General features: G+C 54.0%; 1 protein-coding gene across 3 annotated transcripts in view; it reads right to left on the bottom strand.

Moving 5' to 3' along the window:
- ITPR3 (inositol 1,4,5-trisphosphate receptor type 3) overlaps positions 1-21,473 on the bottom strand; it is an 84,235-nt gene that overhangs the window by 6,353 nt on the left and 56,409 nt on the right. For all 3 annotated transcript variants that reach the window (XM_060189618.1, XM_007527441.3, XM_060189619.1), the window contains exons 18-51: positions 21,120-21,302; positions 19,547-19,798; positions 19,310-19,454; positions 18,744-18,885; positions 17,950-18,149; positions 16,798-16,927; positions 16,242-16,299; positions 14,701-14,866; positions 13,550-13,714; positions 13,396-13,470; positions 12,829-12,954; positions 11,936-12,058; positions 11,647-11,847; positions 9,714-9,965; positions 9,342-9,467; positions 9,119-9,244; positions 6,981-7,101; positions 6,320-6,510; positions 5,670-5,818; positions 5,416-5,524; positions 5,202-5,292; positions 4,913-5,082; positions 3,967-4,141; positions 3,603-3,787; positions 3,166-3,366; positions 2,922-3,032; positions 2,475-2,570; positions 2,237-2,338; positions 2,061-2,147; positions 1,392-1,502; positions 1,098-1,290; positions 855-980; positions 454-626; positions 101-265 (exon numbers count right to left, since the gene is read on the bottom strand). In XM_060189618.1, coding sequence (XP_060045601.1) covers positions 101-265; positions 454-626; positions 855-980; positions 1,098-1,290; positions 1,392-1,502; positions 2,061-2,147; positions 2,237-2,338; positions 2,475-2,570; positions 2,922-3,032; positions 3,166-3,366; positions 3,603-3,787; positions 3,967-4,141; positions 4,913-5,082; positions 5,202-5,292; positions 5,416-5,524; positions 5,670-5,818; positions 6,320-6,510; positions 6,981-7,101; positions 9,119-9,244; positions 9,342-9,467; positions 9,714-9,965; positions 11,647-11,847; positions 11,936-12,058; positions 12,829-12,954; positions 13,396-13,470; positions 13,550-13,714; positions 14,701-14,866; positions 16,242-16,299; positions 16,798-16,927; positions 17,950-18,149; positions 18,744-18,885; positions 19,310-19,454; positions 19,547-19,798; positions 21,120-21,302 — 5,026 coding nt within the window. The remainder of the gene's footprint in view (positions 1-100; positions 266-453; positions 627-854; positions 981-1,097; positions 1,291-1,391; positions 1,503-2,060; positions 2,148-2,236; positions 2,339-2,474; positions 2,571-2,921; positions 3,033-3,165; positions 3,367-3,602; positions 3,788-3,966; positions 4,142-4,912; positions 5,083-5,201; positions 5,293-5,415; positions 5,525-5,669; positions 5,819-6,319; positions 6,511-6,980; positions 7,102-9,118; positions 9,245-9,341; positions 9,468-9,713; positions 9,966-11,646; positions 11,848-11,935; positions 12,059-12,828; positions 12,955-13,395; positions 13,471-13,549; positions 13,715-14,700; positions 14,867-16,241; positions 16,300-16,797; positions 16,928-17,949; positions 18,150-18,743; positions 18,886-19,309; positions 19,455-19,546; positions 19,799-21,119; positions 21,303-21,473) is intronic.

Here is a 21,473-nt window from a genome sequence, read left to right as displayed (position 1 = left end):
GCTTAACCAGTTGCACCACCGCCTGGCCCCAGCAACTTGTTAAGAAGCCCCAACTAGTCCTGCACCCCAGCCCTGCCCCAGAAGCCCTTGAGGGCCTTACCAGGATGCTGTAGAAGAGCTCATGTGCAAAGAGGCCCAGGACACTAGTCAGGATGTAGCCCACGTGGTACAGGAACTCCATGTCCATGACCATGGCCTTGTAGCCCCGGATGAAGGTGCCTCGGTTGCCCACAAAGCTCACCACAAACACAATCTTGTTGGTCAACTGGAGGTCAATCATAGGGCATAAAGGAGTCACCACCTACCCAGAATCTCCCCCCAGATTCACACCAGTAGTCCTAACTGCAGGTCTATACCAAGCTCGGGATCGATGTCAACAGAGACATGGGTGTGGGGTCACATGTCCACAGGGAGGCCCACTGTATGAGGAGCATGGGGTGGACTGGCACTCACATTGAGGGCACCCAGGATGTTGAGTGTGGGCCCAATGCCCAGGTAGTAGATGGAGCGCAGGATGAGTGCCACAATGAGGGGGCGGATGCTGTAGCGCTTGGTGAACAGGGCCGTGATGGAGAAGCAGATGAGGATCCAGAACAGCAGTGAGATGAGGGGGGAGCCCAGCACACCTGGGGGCCAGGGCGCAGGGTGAGTGAGGCCTACCCAAACCTCCACAGATTCCTGGAAGCCTCCCCATCACGTCTCTGGTCACCTGGTTGTAACCCCCCAAACACCATCACACCTGCACCTCTGCTGCTGCTGTCATCCCTGACTGTCCCCCCAAGAGCACAACTGTGTCTCCCTGGGAAGGGGTCATGGTGCGCTCTGGGGCCCATGTGCCAACGCCGAGCCCTCACCTGTGGACGCGCCCTCGACGTAGGGGTAGAAGAAGGCAATGATGATGTTGATGAAAACCGCCAGGTTGAAGGAGATGCTGCCCCACAGGGTCATGCGGCGCGAGAACCAGTAGATCAGTGGCATGCCTGCGGGAGATGGGGATGTCAGAGGGGCCCCTGGCTTTGGCATCCACCCACCCACCCCGGGGGTCTGGCCAGGTACCACTTCAGGAGGAAAGTGGGGTGGAAGGGTAGGGTCCTCACTGCGGAGCTTGCGCTGCCACTCCATCTCGTTGTGCAGGAAGGAGGACTGGTCGAAGAAGTCGCTCACTTTGCTGCCCTGCTCGTCCTGCTCGGTGGTGGTGAAGAGCCTGTGTTTGGTCTCCTCCGTCAGGAACTGGCAGATGCCAGGCACAGGGAAAACAATCTGCTCCATGCTGCGGTCCTGCCTCACAATCTGGGCGCGCATGCACACGGGCACCAGGTCATGGCTGCACAGTGTCCACCCCCACGGGCGCCCAGCCCTCAAGTGCCACCCCCTCTGGCCCTAGGCAGCACCTCAATCTGGGACGTGTGGTTCTCGTAGTAGGCCAGTGGGTCCTCCTCCTCCTCCTGCGCAGGAGCGGAGGACTTGAGCATCTGCGTCAGCTGCTTGTTGTTGAGGCTGAGCTGGGGGCCAGGGAGGATGCTGAGGTCAGGCCCGGCAGCCTCCCTGCCTCCTCCACCAGGCCAGAGTCCAACTCTGCCTATACACCAGCCAGGGAAGCCCCTGCCCTGCCCAGCAAACACACAGCCCCAGGAGGACGACAGGGAGCAGGGGGGCCACAGAGACAGCCTTGTAGCTCAGCAGCACTCTTCTCAGCCTGCCCCAGCACACTTAGTCCTGTTCCATGCTCCCAGCTACCTACACCCTGTGCCAGCTTTGCTCTCTCTCTTGAATCCCAGTATCATCCCACCCTGCCTGCTCAACTCCAGCCCTGCCCCCAGTGTGAGCCCAGCTCAAAGACCTTAGCTCCTTCCTCAGGTCCAGGCCCACCTAGGGGGGGTCTCAGTTCCACCCTGAGATCCTGATGTAGCCCAGGCTCAACCTGGGTTCCAACCACCAAGTCTCTGCTGGACCATCTCCCCTCACCTTGCTACCCCCGCCATAGTCCTGCCCTCAGCTCCAGCCTCACTCCCAGCTCCCCTACCCAGCCCTACCCCATTCCCATGGTTCCAGAGCCCCACCATGGAAGAGATGCCCTCCGCCTCCTCCTCTTGGATTCGCTTCACTGGCTTCAGCAGGTGCTGCAGCTGCTTGTTGTGTCTGGAGAGCTGAGTGAGAGGGCAGCACAGGCTCACTCACAGGCCTGGTCTGGTACAAGACAGGGCTACGGGGCAGGGTGGTTGCGTGGGGCTGCTACCTGTAGTGCCAGGATGTAGATGTTGTGGCCCACTTCCCGTGGGCTCACCTCCGAGTTCTCTCGCTCCTCCTCCTGCAGATAGGCCTTCTTGATGACGTCCACCTGGTGGGACAGTGCTGGCTTAGCGCCCTTTTCCTAGTGCACTGGGAAAGTTGGACCCAGATTCCCCACCATCATCCCCCGCATACACACCCCTATAGCACCATCCCTCCTCTCCTAATGGCCTGCCCAGCCTCACCAGCTCCTGGGGCCGCAGGCTGATGAGGATACGCTCAGCATTTTCACTGTCGTGCCGGCTTTCCATCAGAGCCAGCAGCAGCTTGGAGGCATTGTCCTGGAGGCAGGAGACAGTCTGCACTACTGTAGAATCGCCGTCCAACCCACAGGATGCCACATGGCCTTCCCATGCCCACCCACACCCTGGGCAGCTGAGAAGTATCCTGTACATCCAGCCCACTCAGGCCACCTTCACCCCTGCCTACCACAAGCACACTCACTCCCTAACAGCAGATACACACAGGAGGTGCTGGGAGAACTTCTAGGTTTCCTTCTATGCAAATGCACCTCCTACCAGCCTGCTAACACACTAATTCAAGTGTACACACATGCATGCACCTAGTCCACACTGCAGCCTGCACACGACACCACGCTCACCCTATGCACTCTTAACCCACCCAGGCCCCACCTTGAGCTGTAGCACCAGGTCCATGCGGTACTTGCACAGGGGGCTAATGTCATTGAGAATCAGTGCAGTGATGATGTCTATACCATTGGACTCATGAGTCACGATGCAGGTCTGGTGGGAGGGGCAGGGGACACAGGGCTCCATCAGAGCTCCAATGGCTCCAGAGACCTCAGCCTCCCCCAACCCAGCCTGCTCCACCCACCCACCACCTTCTGCTGCTGCCCATGGCGCCATGGCAGCTGACCTGGTTCTCATGGCAGGGACCCTGGCAGTATTCAGTGAGGGTCTCCAGAGTCTGGATGACAAGGCCCACGTTGTCCTCATTGATGTAAAGCCCCAACAGGCCCAGACCACCTGTGGTGCTTCCACACATGATGTCCAGGAACTGCAGCGTCTCACACACCAGGTTGTAGTTGGTCTTGTTGTTCTGACAACGCAGGAAATTCTACAGAGCGAAGGGGCAGGCATGGCTCAGCTCAGTGAGGAGGAAAAGCTTTGCCTAGTGAACACAATCCTGCAGGCTGGTGTGCGTGGGGTGGGGGAGAGTGGCGGGATCACAGACACTGGTGCCCTGGCCAGACCCCAGGGATGAAGCCTCAGTGCACAGCCAGTGAAATGCAGGGCTGGGGGCAGCACACTGCAGGATGGCAGGGGCAACTAGGGGCTCGCAGCAGCACTCACCTGCAAGTCCCGGTTATGGTTCTCACACAGCAGCTGCAGGAAGCGCAGGATGGGCTGCATGATGAGCACAGATGTGCCCATCTCATTGCTCTGCACACGCTCACCCACCTCGTGCCCCCGGCGCAGGCTGGAGCCCAGCGAATAGCGGGACGGGGAGCTGGGCATTGAGAAGGAGGCCACGCGGCCTGTGGGAGGAGGCCTAGTGAGGTGAGGTCACTAGGGGCAAACAGGCCTGCACACTCACACTGTGCTCCCACCCACAGCCCCCCACCAGCACATGCCACCCTGTGTGCCAGGCCTTGCTGCACCTCTGACCCTGCCCAGCACCCCCACCCTGTACCCGTATCACCACCCCACCCCTGACCTTTGGTGGTGGGGTCTGCAGGCTCCCGGTCCTCATGCGGCTGGCTGCCCAGGTCACTCATGTTGACAGCCACCGTGGACTTGGTCTCCTGCTGGGCCCGCTTCATGCGGTCATGCAGCACCTTAAAGAACCGCTCTGATTTCTTGTCACTTGTCATCAGGTTGTAGAAGGATTTCTAGGTGTGGGTGGTGAAATGGGGCTTTACCTCAGCATGGAAGTAGACTTTAAGCAGACCCTGGTAAGGCCCCAAAAGGTTCTTTCCTGTGGCACAGGAACAAGGATGGGGCTCTAGACACACCCAAACTAAACAGAGGCTAAGGGAGACAGAGATGCCAAGTCTACCAGCTGCCAAGTCTATTTGCTGGCCCTGCCCCACTTGTCCAAACGCTCAGCTCCAGGTTCTCAGGTAAACTCTCCTCAGTCATTCCAGCTAAGGTACCTACCCCCAGCCCAGCAGACCCTTAGACACTTGCCTAAATCATCAGCATACAACATGCTCTCCATGTTATATATACATATATATATATATATATATATCGGTTGCATTGGCGCTGCTGGTTCTACTAGGACATAAGTACCAGGAGATCACAGGTTTGTCTGCTCGCTTGCTGCTGAATCTTTACTGTCTACAATACTGCTGGACACACAGAAGGCATTCAGTGTTGGCGAAGAAGGAAAAAGGGAAAGAGAAAACGGAAGGAGAGCCAGGCCTCTAGCTGGGTACCAAAATCAGAGGAGGAGGCAGACAAGCAGAGGCTGAGAGGCCATGGATGGACCTGACGAGGAGGAGCCAGGCCCAGCCCTGGGTGGGCAGAGGGTATGCAACAGCACCCAGCCCTTCAGCAAAATCTCCTTGGCCTCTCAGTTTGGCACACTGTGTTCCCTTCTGAGTAGGACTCACCCACCCAAAAGAGGGGCACATGCAACACCCCCACCAGCCCCACACCTGGATCTCGGTGTTGCCACCGTCCAGCAGGCGGATGGCCAGGCCGATGCTCTCCTGGAAGATCTTCTCATTCTTGGTGCTGGTGATAAGGTCACACACCAGCTTGGTGGCACCCTCCTTGTCCAGCCGGCATTGGGTGGCCGCAATTGCCGACCAGTCTTGGTCCAGACCTGGAGAGCAGGAGCTCCCTTGAGGGCTGGGATGGGGTCGGATTTGGAAGGGAAAGCCAAGGCATGGGCAAATAGATCACACAGAGGTGCAGCAGGGAGGGTGAGGAGGCAGCACTGACCAGTGCCCATGGGGTCTGGGAGGTCCCCTCGTGAGCTGGACTTGCGGTTCTGAAGGTAATTCTGGAGCAGCATCTTGCGAAGCTGGTTGCCCTAGGGACAGGAACAAGGCCCCGCAGTGACACGTTTCCCCACTTAAGGACAGGTCCTCCCACCCCGGACCCTCCCAGCACCAGTCTGCCTGTTCAGCCACCTGGCATGGGACGCGGCACTCACCCGCTCCCCGTACTTGGTCTTCTTGAGCAGCATTTGCTGCAGGGTCCGCAGCACCTTCACACACAGCTTCTCCTCCGACTCCATCAGGTCCTTGGTGTGCTGGATCAGCCTGGGGCAGGTGGGGGGGAAACAGGCAGCTACTTCTTCAGACTTACCCCGGCCGGAGCAGCCTCCCCAGTCCTCTGACCCATCGTAGTCCCCACCAGGCCCATCCTGTCCCAGCCTCAGCATGCACACCGCAGCACCCCACTCACTTGGAGAGAAAGCCCCCACTCTCGCAGCGCTGGTAGGCCTCACTGCCCTCCAGGAAGAGCAGCTCGGGCCAGTGTAGCACATCCACCAGCACTGACAGCTCGGCCTGCACCAGGGGCTTCAGCCGCTCTTCAAGGGCTGTGATGATGTCCTGGGTTGGCAGGGTAAAGTCACTGCTGGGCAAGGTGCAGACTGCCCAGGACCACAACATGACCAAGCTAGACCCCCGTACTCCTCACGCTGCCATGTGACCGTGGGCCTGGGCCCACAGAGCCATCCTAGACAAGCATGAAATCTGTCAGCTCAGAGCCCCTGGCTAGGAGCTTCAAGCCTGGCTTTATTCTTTTGTCCCAACCTCTCACCCAGCTTTGTGTGACCCTGAACAAACCCCTTGTCCTCTCCAGGCCTCAGTCTCCTGCTGAGTGGGGATAATTTCAGATGGGAAAGTGCTGTCAGGAGTGAGGAGCGTCTGACCCTGTTTCATGAGCATCAGCCCCACTACAGACCCCAGAGCTCTCTGGAATGATGCCTGGACCCTCTGCAGGTAGTCACTTCTCCAGCCCTGTCCTGGCAGAACACCCAACCCTTCCCCACCACCACCACCATCAGCCCATCCAGCGCAGCTCCCACAGCAGGCCTACACCCCACCCACCTGCAGCTTCTCAATGATGTTCTTATAGTCCCACTGGTTGGCCATGGGGGTGACTCGGGGGAAGGTGCGCGTGGTGGACTTGTAGTTGGAAGCATTGCGCTGGGCAGCAGCTACACAGCTGGCACCACTGCTGAGCAGCGAGCTGATGTGGGCATCCAGGTCCATGGGCAGCAAGATGGCCCGGCCCTTGGCTGTGGAGGTACCAGTGAGAGGCTCAGCCAGCCGGTGGGGCCAGGCTCAGAGCAACCACAAGATGGGGCTAGAAGAATCAGGCCAAGGGATTGGGCACCCCCACCCTGGCTCCAACTTGGGTTCAGGTACAAAAAGAAGTTTCCACTTCTTAGACCTCACCCTGACTTCATCTTGATCCCACCTGCCCCCTCTCTCCCCTTCTGCTCTCCCCCTCCCCTAGCCACTCCCCCTAACAATACACAGGCCACCCGCCCCACACACCCCAGACTATGCACAGACATCAGAAACTCTGGCCAGGATGGTGCCCAGAACCCTGGGGCTGACTCAGAAGAGAAAACTGCTTCTCAAAAGCTGGCATGTCAGCTAGACACCAAGGAAGACTTACACCAGCAGGGAGCAGATGAGGAACTCAGAGAGAAGATGCAGACTGAGGGCAGGTGTCCTGTGGTGAGGGGACCAGCACACTCACCCACCATGGCGAGGGTCCGGATGCAGGTCTCCACGGAGCCCTTGTGCTGCTGCTGCAGCCACGGACACTCGAGCAGCCTGGTGGTGGACTGCAGCAGCTGGACCACAATCGTCTGGTGTGTCTGCGAGAGGCAATGCATCTACTGTCTCAGTGTGGCCCACCCCCAGCCCCACAGAGAATGGCCCAGGGCAGAGGACAAGGTCTTCAAGGGTAACCATGTGCTTTTGTACCAGTGGAAAAAAAAAAAGCAGCCCTTACCCACTCATCACCAACTTTGCCTAACTATACATGGCAGCTGGTGAAAACTCCCAGAGGTTCAAGCCTAGATTTAACAGCCTTGTTGCTAACCATTTCATTCCTTTTTTGTTTTCTTTTAATGGGCCCAAAAAGGCTACTGAAATAGCTCATCTGGATAGTGCCTGCATTGCCATGTATGTGACCCAGGTTCAGACCCAGCCCCCTACCACACTGAAGAAAGCTTTGGTGCTATGGTCTCTTTCAATTTCTCTCTGCCTTGTTGCCTCTGTCTCTAATAAATAAATAAATATAAGGCCATGGAGCAAGCACAGTGGTAGCACACTGGACACGCATATGAGAAGCCCCAGGTTCAGTCCCAGGCGCCACCAACAGTCATAGCTCAGCTGTGTTCTAGTCAAATATATATTTGAATAAATTAATATTGTAAAAAGGTAGTCTATGTTTATGATGCAAAATCAAAAGTTTAAAAAAGGCATACTTTGAGAAATCCCACCCCCATCCTTCCCCACACTCTGCTCTGGGCTAATGGGGAGTAGGGGAAATTGGTGTAGATTACCCATGGGAATCCTAGGAATAGACACAAAATAAACCCATGCTGTCTAGGAGAACAGAATCAACATTCTATCACTCTCTAAAGCACTAACTCCCTCACCCCCACTCCCCTCAGTGCTCCACCTGTGGGCAGCATCTTTTATTGGCTTCTTATGCATTCCCAGTGTTTCTTTATGATTTATATAGTGTGGCACGTTCCTTCCTCAGGGAACCTGGTCCCTTTCATTCAAGGGCCTCTAGGCTGTGAATTGACACAAGTCAAAAAATCTGAGAATTGACTGAGGGGTCATGCTACTTTGGGATTCAAGCCAAACTTCTTTTCACTACCCCAAAGCCTTTTGCTTTATTCAGAGAAGTTAAGATTTTCTTTTTGCCTTATTTGGATGAGACTTTAAAAGGCTGTCTACTGTGGCCTGGAAAGTGGTGTAGTGGATAAGGCACTGGACTACCAAGCACAAAGTCCAGAATTCAATCCCTGGCACTTCGTGTACCAGAATGATGCTCTAGTTCTTTCTCTCCACCACCTCCCTTTCACTAATAAATATTTTAAAAATAAAAGGTTGTCTACCTAGTTCAGTTCTAGGGACACTCTGATCAACACAAAGATCTCTCTGTGACTGCTCTGGCTCTGCTGTCCACTAAGTTAGTGTGTCCACCTTACTGATGGAAAGTGCAGTCAGATGTCCCCTGCCAGCTGGAATCCACCACACCACGTGAATTTAGGACTTCCTGTTCTACAGTACAATTCCCATTGTGCTTCCTGACTTACACAAACTGGGAAGTCATGTTTGTTTTAAACTGCCATATTTTAGGGTAATTTGTTACAAGGCATAGATAATGAATATAATTGTACAGCCTTCTGTTACACCTTTTTTTTAAATTAATACTTCTACTTTATTATTTTTCACACCTGCATGATTCCACCACCCACACTGGACTATTATTTTCCTCCTCTCAATATTAGACAGAGAACCCATGGGACACTCCACTGCTTGGGAAGCTTCTTCCCCTTTGCACACTACCTCTGTGGCACTGGGAGTTTAAACCTGAGTCCTTGCGTGTAACTGAGTGAACTCCCAACCCCTATTTTACTTTCTTAAGATTTATTTTCATGATAGAGACAGAGAAGGGGATTGAGCTGAGCACTATTCATCTCTGGCTTATAGTGGTCAGAGGACTGAATCCAGGACCTCAGGGATGAAAGTCTGGTGCACTACCTCTTCACTATTTCCCCTGGCCTTCTCTGGCATTATCTGTATGCACTACGAACAGATAGGAATCAATACTCTGTCCTTCCCCAACAGTTGCCAGGGGCAAGAGCCACTCACCTGCAGAGAGGTGCTGTTCTCTGAGAACGGAGAGCTAAAGAAGGCATTAATGGTGTCTAGCACCACTGTCAGCACATACTTCTCCAAGGTTATGTCAGCCACACGTTTCTCACGCTTACTGCAGACCTGGAGTACAAAAGAATGATGTTTGGGGGCCCAGCCCAGAATTCCTCCACCCCCAGCCTTGAAAGGCTGCCCAGGCTCCCCAACCACAGAGACAGACCCGAGCCATGTCTAAGGTGAAGTTCTCAAAGAGTGTCCAGATGTGGTTGCTGGTGTAGATCTCCTTCATCTCCACCTCCGTGTCTACGTAGCAGTGGTTCACAAAGTTCACGTAGGCCATCTTCACCTGGGCAGCCAGTCCAGGAGGTCAGGAGCTCGAGCAGGACCACAGGCCCAGGTTTACCCCCTTCACCAACTCCTCCCTGACTTCTTTCTCTCCCAGTTCACATCCATCTCCCTGCTGTCTTTCTCCCTCCTGCTTTCTGGGCACCATGCAGACTAAACGGCTACTTGAGCCTGGCTCCATTAGCCCTTCTCATCCAGAACTTTCCTCCAGATTCCCTGAGCCCCTGTGAGGACACCCAGGCCCTACCTCCGTGATGCAGTCCTCGTGCGTCACCACAGACACCACATCCTCCAGGGGCAGCAAGGATGTGCACTTGATCTCTGTGTAGACATTCTTGCCCTCGGCGCAGGCAGCCAGCAGGTCCACTAGGGAGATGTGGTACATGAGGGGACTGTGGTCTTCCACGCCATCCCGGGCAGCCTTCATCATGTCCAGTAAGTGGGCCAGTGAGGCTTTGTCATTGTAGAACACCACCACGTCATCACCAGCATTGGTCAGCTGTGGGTAGAGGGGTCGGGGCACAGACCTCAGTTCAGCAGGCCCTGGGCCCTGAGCCCTGCACCCCCGGGGAAAGGGAGCCCACACTGTGCCTGGTACTCAGGGAAACCCTCCCCTCAGTTTCTGCAGGTTTCTGGTTAATGTGCAGATCCTCTACCATCAGAGCTAGAAAATCTTCTTTCGTCCCCTGGGAAGGAAGTCTCCTGGGCTCGTCTCAGAGGTACCTCCTCTAGGAAGCTTTTTCTCCCTCCCACCTTCCTTTCTATCTTTCTCTCTCCCCGCTTCCTTCCTTTCATTCTTGCTTGCCTGTTTGCCTGCTTTCTAGATATATTTTATTTATCTTCAAGAGCGAGAGGCATCAGAGCAATGCTCCAGCATACACAGTGCTAGTGATGGAATCCAGGGCATCAGGCATGTATGTCCTATACTATACCCACTGAGTTATTTCCCTGATCACCAGAAAGCCCTGAGTTATTTATTTATTTATTTATACTTAATTTTTTTGTTTAGCATCACTGTGAATTCATGAAATTCATTTTGAAAAAGTTCTGGGCTGACTTTTTAAAGATAGAAACAGAGAGGGTAAAGAAAAGGAAAGACACCCCAGCTGTGAAGATTCCCCCCAGTATTATGGGGGCTGGGTTCAAACCTAAATTGAGCAAGACACAAAGCAGTATCCCCACCCACCCACCCACCCAGGTGAGCTACCTTGCCATGCCAGGAAGCCCTTTTGAGTCTGCCCCCACTGCCTGGCTCACTCTCCCTCCCCTGTGCCCACAGGTTGTTAATTTAAACTCTCTAGGAGCACACAATGCATCCCTCTTGTGTCAGCAATTATGTTTTTCACAGTAATAATAATTAATAATTAACAGTGCACAGCACTTCCAGTACCCAAAGCCTCATTTATTAGGTCTCTCATCTTTATTTATTTATTTATTTATGTGCTTATGTATCTGTGTAAATCTGTATTTTTCTGCAGTGCTGGAGAAATGAACTGAGGACTTTACAATTTTTTCCCAGTACAATTTTTTTTTTAATTCTGTACATTAAAAGCAAGAGGGAGAGGAAAAAGGAAGAGAGGATATCAGCACTCTGCCATTCATGGAGCTCTCTTCATGCTGCCCACAGTACAGGGGATCAAACCCAGAGCCTCACATCTCCTTTAATGCTGAGTTCCTCCACCCCCAACACACACACACACACACACACACACACACACACACACACACAGACACACACTGAGACACTCCAGAGCAGAAATCAGTTATTCCAGGCTCCATTCTTCATCCTTCCTCCTGTAGTTAACAGGCCTTTACTGAGCATGTGCCCAATGTCAGGGGTCCTAACAATGAGCAAAAGGGATATTCCCTATTCTCCTCCCCAGAGCTTACATGCACCTGACTTCCCCATATGTGGTCCTTAACACATGCAAGTGCTTCATGTGCTCTTTAAACGGTGATAAATGACAGATGAAAGAATGAGTGCATTCTTTCAGACCTGTGCCTGAGTTTTACTGGGCACCTATTATCTGAGTACATGTCCTGCCTCTGAAACCTCAGCTCCCCTTCTGTGCCCCTCCACAGGCCAGCACCCCAGCTTCCCCTTTCTGAACCACTGTCAACCTCCCCCAACAGCAGCCCCACCACCCAGGTCCCCTTGGCACCCCACAGCCCTGTCTCACCTCAGTCATGATCATGTCCTGGCACTTCTTGACGTACTTGCCATCGGCCTTGATAACAGTGTGCAGGAAGTCCAGGTACTGCACGTGGCGCCCGTGGGTGGCCAGCAGGTGCACGAAGTGCTGCAGCACGGGCTCACTGATCTCAGAGCACAGCTGGTAGTTGTTCAGGAAGATGTGCTGCATAGTTTCTGCCTCCAGGAGCTACAGGGAAAAGGAGGGGTGATCCGTCAAACTAGGGGCCCCAGAACTCAGAGGCCCATCCCACCCCAGTGTCTGCCCTGGCCCTCACCCCTGGAGTGAGGAAGAGGTGCAGGTGCTTGTGCAGCAGGGCCTGGTTGCCAGGGTTGCCTGCGCAGAACTTCTGTAGGAACTGGTGAGTGTAGCGCAGGATCTCCATCATCTTGGTGTCGCCCTGGGGACCAACGGAAGGGAGAGACTGCAGCCGCGTGCACAGGCGTGGAGAGTGGGGGCACAGGGAGGGCACACTGGAGATGAAATCTCGGCCTCCAGGTTAGGAAATGGAAAAGTGTGGAAGGTGAGGGTCAGGGCTAAAAGGAGGCTGAGTCGGACAGCAAGGGTCAGGGGCCAGGGTCAGGGTCGGGTCTGCTGGGGGAGGGGTGGGTCAGAGTCACAAGTCTGGGCAAGATTCTGGACCTATCAAGGTCACAGCCATTAAGGTGAGGGTGGAGGGTCAGAGGATGCTGAGTTTAAGAGCAGAAGTCACAGTGTCACCTGGCCCAGGGACAGATGATATAACAAGTCAGGTGGGGAGCTAAGAAGGGAATCAAAGCCAGAGAGCAGAGTGAGGCAAAGCTGATATCACACTCCAGAGACACTGGGATTAGGTGAGTGTCAACATGGATCAAAGCAAGGAAGCTGAGGATCAGAGATTAAAATGAAGCTGAGATTATCAGAATGGGGCCAAAAAAGAAGACAGGAACTGGGGTCTCTGCCAAGAACCAGGATGAAACCACAGTCAAACCAACTTAAAGTGAATATGGAAGAGGATCAAAAGTTAAGGTCATGCTAAGACTAGACTGAGGAGTCAAGGCATCTGGGAACAGATAGGGTGAAATCCAGCATGAGGCTGGGTTAATAGCATCAGTATTTGGTGTGTAGGACAGGTCAGGATTCAGGGTGAAACTATCCGGGGGGTAACAAAGGTCAGAAGTCAGGGGTCACCTTATCATAGGGGATCTGCAGCAGGTCCAGCATGACTTTATGGGCATCCATATTCTTGAGCAACCGTTGCTGCTTCTTTCTCATCTGTTCCCCAACGCCACACATCTTGTTCAGCCGCTCCAGGATCTAGGGGTGTGGGGAAGGGTGAGGAGACAGGGGTGAGCTGAGAGCCCCTTCCCTACTCCTGAGCCACACCTCAGGCTGTAGAGACCCTGACATTGTGTCTGAATTCCAGCTGACATCTCGGTTAGTGGGAGGCAAGGAGGCCGTGACCTCTGGGTACGACTATCACAAGCCTGGCAGCCACTAACAGCCCAATTCCACCCGTGAAAGTAAACAGAACAATATGACTGCAAAATGGAATTTCATTAAATTCTTTCAGCTTTAAAAATAATTCCATCTGGACCTTGGCAGGGTTGTTTTCAACACGCAGGAGAAGCCGGAAGACATTTATTTTGCAGCCAGCCCCAGCAGAGTGGGGAGGTAGTGGAGGCCAGGGCCCCAGAGCAAGCTCCAGGAAGGAGAAGCAGGCTGTAGACCCCTCCTTGGGGAGACCCCGCCACTCACCCCCTTGACAATCTGGTAGTTCTCACTACTCTTCTCCCCCGCTGAGTGCAGAAAGCCTTCCTCATCTGTGGGCCGCTGTGGGCACAGGGGAGTAAGGTCAGGTAGGCTTACCCCAGCAGGGAGCCCCATGCCAGCTCCCCACAGCCCCACTTACCTCCTTCTTTTCTTTGGTGGTACCTGTCTCCACCTCATCACCCTTGCTGCTGCCCTTCTTGTCCACCCACAGCTCCGACTTCTCCACCATGGTCCTCAGGCGGTCCAGCTCCGACTTGATCACCTTGTAGTTCTCCACATCCTGGGCTGAGATCAGCAGCTGTACCTGAAGGTGGAGCATGGCTTTGGCTGGTGAGATGGGCACCCCCCAGGGCTGCCCCTACTCCAGCCCTCTGCGGCTGGCATTTCTACTCCACCATGGCTTCTCTCCACTGAATCAACTGCTACTTAGTGCTAATGGCCTTGCAATAACCCTACTGTCTCCAGGTAGCCCTCCCTGATGGCAACAGACTTCCTTGCACTCCCTGTCATATAAGCTATCTGGTCACCTGGCTTCAGTTCACTGATTCCCATCACAGGCTGTGACAGCCCACCACTCACTTGTCCACCCAGACCTCACACAGGAAATGGAGAGCATGCTGACACCCCTGTATGCTGGCTGCAAGAGGGGCCTAAACCTTGCCTCCCACCACACTGTTCTGGGGAGTGGTGCAGTGGGCATGAAAGGAAAGCTCCCTGCACCTTGATTTCCCCTGTGTGTTGATTACGAGCACAGCAGTCAGGCTGTGAAATGATCCCATCATGGCTCAGGGCCAGGTATACAGTGAGCACTCCTCAAGTGCCTGTCTGCAGAGAGCCCAGGACTGGCGTATACAGGGGGGGTGGGGGTGGGGGGGTGGGGTGACAACATGACATGGTCATCTCAGGGAGGGCTGATGGCATGCCAGGGGTGATCTGAAGTGCTTAACAAAAGTGTATGTAGTAGCGTGAAAATAATAAAGTGCTGTCTACATCAAAAGAAATGCCAAGCATTGACCCAAGCAGTGTGGGGGTGCAGGGGTGCTGTGGGGGGAGTGGAGGTATGAAGGAAGCACAGACTTGGCCCCCACCTGTGAGGAGCTCAGCAAGGCCCAAAGCGCGCATCCAAAGAGCAGCCTGAGCTTAAGATCCTTCCTTCCCATTCACCTCCAGTGCCCAACCCAGGCCTAGCATGTGGCTGGGCTCCACCCAGAGCCAGATGGTCCTTTGGGTGCCAGGAAGCCCCTTTACCCCCTCACGCCCCACCCAGGGCCAGTGCACAGGGGGCAGCACCTGCTTGAAGGTGTGCATGGCCTCCTGGCGCTGGCTGAAGTGCTTGAAGAGCAGCTGCAGGGCCCCCGAGACGAGTGGCGCGTAGTTGTGCATGGTGAGGTGGATGAGCACGCGCAGGAACATGCGGCCACCCTCGTCATCCACCTCCAGCATGCTGCTTGTCTTCCTGCAGCATGGGGAGGGAGGCCTCACTGACACTTCCCTGGAAGGCAGCACCCACTGCCACACTCGCCAAACACAATGACACTGTCACCAGCCACTGAGCGCCCACAGTAGCCCTGTATCCTAAGATCCCGCAGGGCTACCTTCAGCCAAGAGATTAGGGCCATGAACAGAGGTGAAGGGAGAAATCATATCTCTACCTTCACTGGCCTCTAACCAAAACCTGGCCTCACCTTTGATGTGGAAAAAAATATATAGCAGTGTCTGTGACTCTGCCACCAATAAAAACCTCAAATGTTTCCACATCACCTCCGAGTTGGTGCTGAACTCGCAAAATATCGTTTGCATTCATCACTGCTTCAAAGCAGTGGCACTAATTATCCTGCCGGAGCTGCTTACTATTTAACGTGCTGATAAAGATGCATGTATATACCGTCAGTTCAAATTTGTTTTCTTCAATATTTTGATAATTGTGTCTCACAGTTGTTGATTTCCTTTGTGAGTTTAGGTGCTTAATTTTATAAGTTTAAAAATGCCACTCTAGGGGCCAGGCAGTGGCACATCCAGTAGAGAGCACACATTATTGTGTGCAAAGGACCAAGTTCAAGCCACTGGTCCCCACCTGCACGGGGGAAGTTTCATGAGCAGTGAAACAGTACTGCAGGTGACTCTCTCTCTCTCACCCTTTATCTCACCCTTTCTTCTCAATGTCTCTCTTATCCAAAATAAATAAATATGTTAAAAATAAAATATTATTGGATGGGAGTAGATAGCATAATGGTTATGCAAAGAGACTCTCATGCTTGAGGCTCCAAAGTCCCAGGTTCAATCCCCCACACCACCATATACCAGAGCTGAGCAGTTGTACCCCTCTTGTCCTATGGTTTTGTCAGTATTTCCTTTTTATAAATAAAAAAATATAAATAAATAAATAAAACATTATTTAAAAAATAAATAAGAATAAAGGCACCATTCTGAGAAGGGGTCCAAAGGCTTCCCTGGGTGCTTAGGGTATGGCACCAAATGTCTTAAAGTTTCTGGGGGTGCCTCTCTACTTCAAGCCTCTGTGGAGCAGACTGCACAGCCCCCCCACAACTACTTCCTGCTGTGAGAGAGGGGGATGTCCTAGCATTTCACTTCTTAAAGTCCCAGAGCACCAACAGAAGTGCAGGTGCCCTGGCTGGAAGCAGAATATCAGGGTGACATGGGAAGACCAGAGCAGAGCCAGGAGTCTGCCAAGGGTTTGCAAGGGGGTGACAGAGGGCACAGTCAACTCCAGCCTTGAGGAACCCCCACCTACCCCAACAGGGAAACTGTAGCCTGTGTTGTCATCACTGATCTAGCCCCACATCCAGTCCCTTACTTCCCCCCGGGCTCACCCCACTCCAAACATGGCTTCTGCCTGCTCCCCAATGCGGTCCAGGTTCATGTTGGCAGCTGTGGGAGCAAGAGGGGACAGAGAGCAGCAGATGGTAGATGCACATGCAGATGGGGATTGAGGAGAGCATGGGGCTGCCCAAGTCACTCCCTTCCCCACAACAATTGAGTGGCATCCTTTTGCCCACCCGGTCCAAGGTTGGAAGTGGAAACTGGAGTCAGGGCAGGGATCAGAGCAGCCCCAGTGCCATGCAGAACAGAGTTGAGGTGAGCAGAGCTCAGAGCTGGGGTCTAGGGACATGAGTTCTGGTCTACCTCAGCCTCTGACTGGATGAGGCTATGTCTCTCTATGGGCCTCAACTTCCCATTTAGGATATGAAAAAAATGAGCCTTGTCCTTCCTTCTCCCCATGGTAACTGAGGAAAGAAGAGGAGAGAGGCCTGTGATGACAGGCAAGGCTGGGAGCTGCTGCCCTTGGGTTCCACCCCACCCCTATATGCCCGTCCCTAGGGGGAGTCACACTGCTTCGGCCTGGGAAAGGGGCAGGTGGGGGCTCACTGGTGGAGTCGAAGACAGGGGCTGTGCCATCAGCCCCGCTGTCCTGCATGGGAAACACCTCCACAAATTCCTTCTTGAATACAGACAGCAGGTAGGAGATGCGGTAATCCAGGCGGACATTGAGGATGAACTGCAGAACAGGATGGATGAGCTCAGAGCTGAGGGCAGGGGCCCAACTCCTGCTCCAGGAGGGTCTACAGGGCACCCCAAAGCAGCTCAAGCACTCAGGAGTCTAAGATAAACCAGGATACTACAGGACATCACAGACAAAGTCAAGATTCCCCCTTTCCCCAGGGAGGTCAGGGTGACCTCCCCACCCCAGGCCCTACAACAAAAATGAGGGATGGGAGCTCCACTCAGAATAAGGTAGGTCTTCCCACCCTGCCCACCCTGCCCACTCAATCCCTCTCTCCCTTGCTGAAATGCTGAATGTAAGGGGACAACACCTCTAGGCCAAAGGAAAACTCTGCCTCCTTTCCTGCTCTGCCAAACAAACCTCTGGCCAAGCAGGTAGAGGTGACAGTGGGGTGAGGTATGGGGATGCAGTCTGCAGACACCTCACCTAGGCCCTTTCCTCATGGTACAAAGCTCCAGCCACACCGCAGACTCAGGTCTGGATGCCCCAGCTCTTAGAATGAGTCAGAATACTGCCCTCCACCACCTTCCCAACCTGCCCAGACTGGGTCACCATGGAGGTGACCGCATCACCCTTCCCACCTTCTGACGGCAGTAAAACAAAAGCTGGGGTTGCTACCAGAGTTTCAGACAAGACCAAGAGTTAACATTACTATGGCTGCCTCACAGGGAAATGCAATCTCAAATCTCAAGTCTGCTTCAAAATCTGTGTGGCCATGGGAGACTTCCTGTTCTCTAACTTCCCTCATCTACACTGTGGGAGATGGGCAGAGCTAGACTTCAGTGCACACAAGAACCACACAGGCTCTCACAGCACAGCCTGAGAACGTGCATTCCTAAACTCCCTAGTGAGGCTGAGACTGCTGGTCTAAAGACCACTGGGTTAGACACCTGAGCAGCATGGAAACACCTCACATTAGGTACTAGGGTATAGGGGGGCGGTTCCCATGATAACTTCCCGCCCCCCACATCTCCTGCCCTATTCCCACCACCTCCCCCAAGGCCTGGCACAGCCACCTGCAGGATCTCCAGGATCTTCAGCTTGGTCTCCATCACCACAATGTCTTCGTTCTCCTCAAACTTGCTTCTGTCCAGAGGCTCTGGGGCACCAGCCCCAGCAGGCAGGCTGGGGGCGCCAAACACAGATTGCTTGCGGCTCAGCACCATGGTGGACATCATGTGTCCCACACCCTGGATGGACCGGCGCACATTCTTGCCTGTAGAGTCAGGGGAGGTGGAGCAGGATGGGACTTCAGGGGCTGCATAGCAAAGGCCCTGTCAAACTCTCCATCATCAACAGGGAAACACCACACTAAAGATGGAGCAAGGCTGACCCAGGGAAGCTTCCAGGGGGAGGTGAGTTTTAAGCCAAATTGGGGGTGTGGAGGGGAAGGGCAGGGCAAAGGTGAATTGTGTGGAGAATAATTACATGAGAAAAAATGAGCTGCTACAGCGCAAGGAGGACTGAGGGGACATCACATGGGGAACGCTAAAGTCAGGCGTCAAGATCCATGCGTGTTTCCTTTCTGTAAGTTTAAGGTGTCTGGGGTGTCCCGAGGGCCAACCTGTGTCTCTTATTGCCTCCTTCCTCATACTTTCCACGATCTCCCTCTCAGCTTCCTTCCATGTTGGCAAAGCTGTGTACCTTGATTTTGACTCCCTCCCCCGAAAGTCTGCTTCTCTTCTCCTCCCTCATCACCACCCCCCTTCAAGACCAGTGAGAGCTCAGACCTGGGGTCCCTTTATCAGCAGGACAGAAAATGTCCCAGCCCAACAGGCCAAGAGGGGTCTGTCAGCCCATGGAGCCTCACCGCCTGTGTCCTCGTAGGCCTGCAGTATGGCCGGGGGGCCCTGCACACAGTCGATGATGCCAAGCAGCGTGCGTGTGAGGCGTAGCAGCTCACTGAAGCTGTAGAAGCCAAAGTAGATGAGATTGTGCGCCAAACTGACTACCTGCCGAGAGGGGAGGGGCTGAAGTGAGTGTGGGTGTGGCCAGGGCATGAAGGGGTGTGGCCAAAGCATGCTGGGGCGGGACCTTATGGTAGATGGGCGCAGATTCCTTAGGGAAAAGCTGACCTCTGGGAGAGCAGGTCCCATGGAACCAGCCAAGAGCGCCAGACCTGAGGCAATTACTGAGGAGGAAAGTCTACAAGGGAGGCTGCTTGGAAAGGGGACACTAGGCAGAAAGGAAGACTGCCCTCTCCCAGGCATCAGGAAAAGGCCCTCGAGTGTGGGGCTCCCTGGTTATCCATATGCCTTCACACTAGCTGGGAGCACTAAGTGAGGTCACAGATCTCACAAAACACCCCCCCTGCCCTGCTCGAGACAACTGAGATCTAGGAGGGGGAAGGCATAACTCTGCTGGACCCTGGCCCACCTCAAAAGTGAGCTTATTCTTCTCTTCGTTGGCAAAGGGCACAGCCTCGCTGACCACATTGTTGAGGTAGTCCTCCACAAACTCCATGGTGCTGGCAAACTTGTTCTTCTTGTCATCTCGGGAGGCGTTGAGATTGGAATCATAGCTGTGGTGAGGCAGTGAAGCATCAGGGTTCCTGAAGTCCCTCCTTGACCCCCACACTGGCCTGGTCCAGCCCAGCCTCCCCACCCATCTCACTCCTTGATGGTGATGGCTGTGGGGATCTCGGTCCAGAGGCGTGCGAACTTGACTGGCGTGACCAGCTCCTGAGGGTCTCGGTCCACATGCACGTGCAGCATGAGGTGACAGAAGGAGGCTCGAAGGTCAAAAGGCAGCATCTCGTCTGCCATGCACAGGAAGATAAGGTCGATACCTAGCTGCTGGGAGATCTCGTGGATGGCCAGGTACTGCCGGTCCAGGCACATGCGAGCAAAGAGCTTCAGCTGGTACCTGCAGGCAGAGCAGAAGGTGAGCACAACATGTGTGCACTAGCAAGGGCTGTTAGCACTCAGATCAGGGCTTACTGAGGGCTTGGGAGAGGGGTACTGAGATTAAAAAGGAACTGAGATTAAGCTGTACCAGCCACTATCATAGGGACACAGTTCTGAGTAATAGTGGTGAGCAGTCTAGATTTATAAGTACTTGCAACTCTCCCCTCGTTGCGAATGAAGAAAACATATTCTCCTTCAACTAAGACAGATAGGTCATGGGAAGGGCCAGGAGAGGAAGGGGAGAGCATAGAGTGAGAGGAACCAGGCCAAGACTGAGAGAGGGGAGGGGAGAGGAGGAGAGCTGCAGGTGGAAGGTGTCAGACCCTGATGGTAGAGTATGCATTTGAGAACTGAAGGAAGCTTTGTTCCGCCCCAGATGACGTCATGCCCTGTTTACTCCCCAGAGGCCTGCATTACCTAGTGTGGTTTCTGGAGCCAGACAGCCTGGGTTTGAACTATGTGGCTCACCACTCACGGCTGTGAAACCTGGGGCAAGTTCCTCCATCTGCCTGTGCCTGTCTACCCACTGTGGGGCGGGGGGGGGGGGTTGGGGGGGGGGAGAAGTGAACAAGTACCTGCTGTACAGTTAGCTTTGCCTTAGTTGTTATGTAGCACTCTGATTTCTGAAATATGTGTTTGGAGATTCAGAGTGATAACTCAACCAGTAGATCATTTGCCTTGCCATGTGTGCAACTCAGGTTCAAGTCCTGGCCACACACGGCACTACCACAGCACCAGGGGAAACTCATCATATCTTTTCTCCCCTCTCCCATCTTCTGAGTAAAAAATAAGTCAGGGGGTCAGGTGGTGGCGCACTTGATTGAGCACACACATCACCATGCACAAGGACACAGGTTCAAGTCCCTGGTCCCCACCTGCATGGGGAAGTTTCATGAGCAGTGGAACAGGTCTGCAGGTGTCTCTCTGTCTCTCTCTCCCTCCTCCTCCCCTCTCAGTTTTTCTCTGTATCTATCCAGAGATTAATTAATTTTTAAAAAGGGGGAGAGAAAGAAATCAGCTCTGGAATGGTGAAATTGCATGTGCATGAAGCCCTGGCTCCAAATATGCAAACATATGTTTGGAGAGAAGGTTGCATTTCTTTTAGGCCTGATCACTGTGCTAAGCCTAGTCTCAAACCCTCCCCCCCAATACTATTTGGAGTGGTCATACTTCACTTAGTCTCCCTGGTGACAAAGCCAAAGGGAACAGGCTCTGAGTGAGGTTCTGGTCCTCAGGAGGAGAGAGAGGTCTGTGTAGGGGAGAGCCTAGGCCCTGGGCACCTGTAGTAGCTGAGCACATTCTCATCGTGGGCATTGCCAGCCCGAGCTTCCTGGGCCAGCTGCCTCACACTCTTTTCATGGTGTTCATTATTCTTATCAGTCCACGTGAGCCACACTTCCTCCTCTGAATATTCGATGCTCAGGTACTCGTGGGACTGGCCCATCTCCTTCAGAGGCCGGAGCCTGCAAACCAACACCACACCATTACAGGAAGTAGGTGCCTAGGCATATGTCACCCCAGGGCCCTCCTTGTATGCCAGTATAGGCACCCTTGCTGCCTCCCACATGGAACGTATCACCAGGCCAGGCAGGCCCTGAACAGCCAGTGCCCTTCTGAAGAGCAGGGGCCATAGC

The sequence above is a fragment of the Erinaceus europaeus genome, chromosome 4 (genome assembly GCF_950295315.1).
Source record: "Erinaceus europaeus chromosome 4, mEriEur2.1, whole genome shotgun sequence".
NCBI lineage: Eukaryota > Metazoa > Chordata > Mammalia > Eulipotyphla > Erinaceidae > Erinaceus > Erinaceus europaeus.
This window is presented reverse-complemented; position numbering and strand designations above follow the sequence as displayed.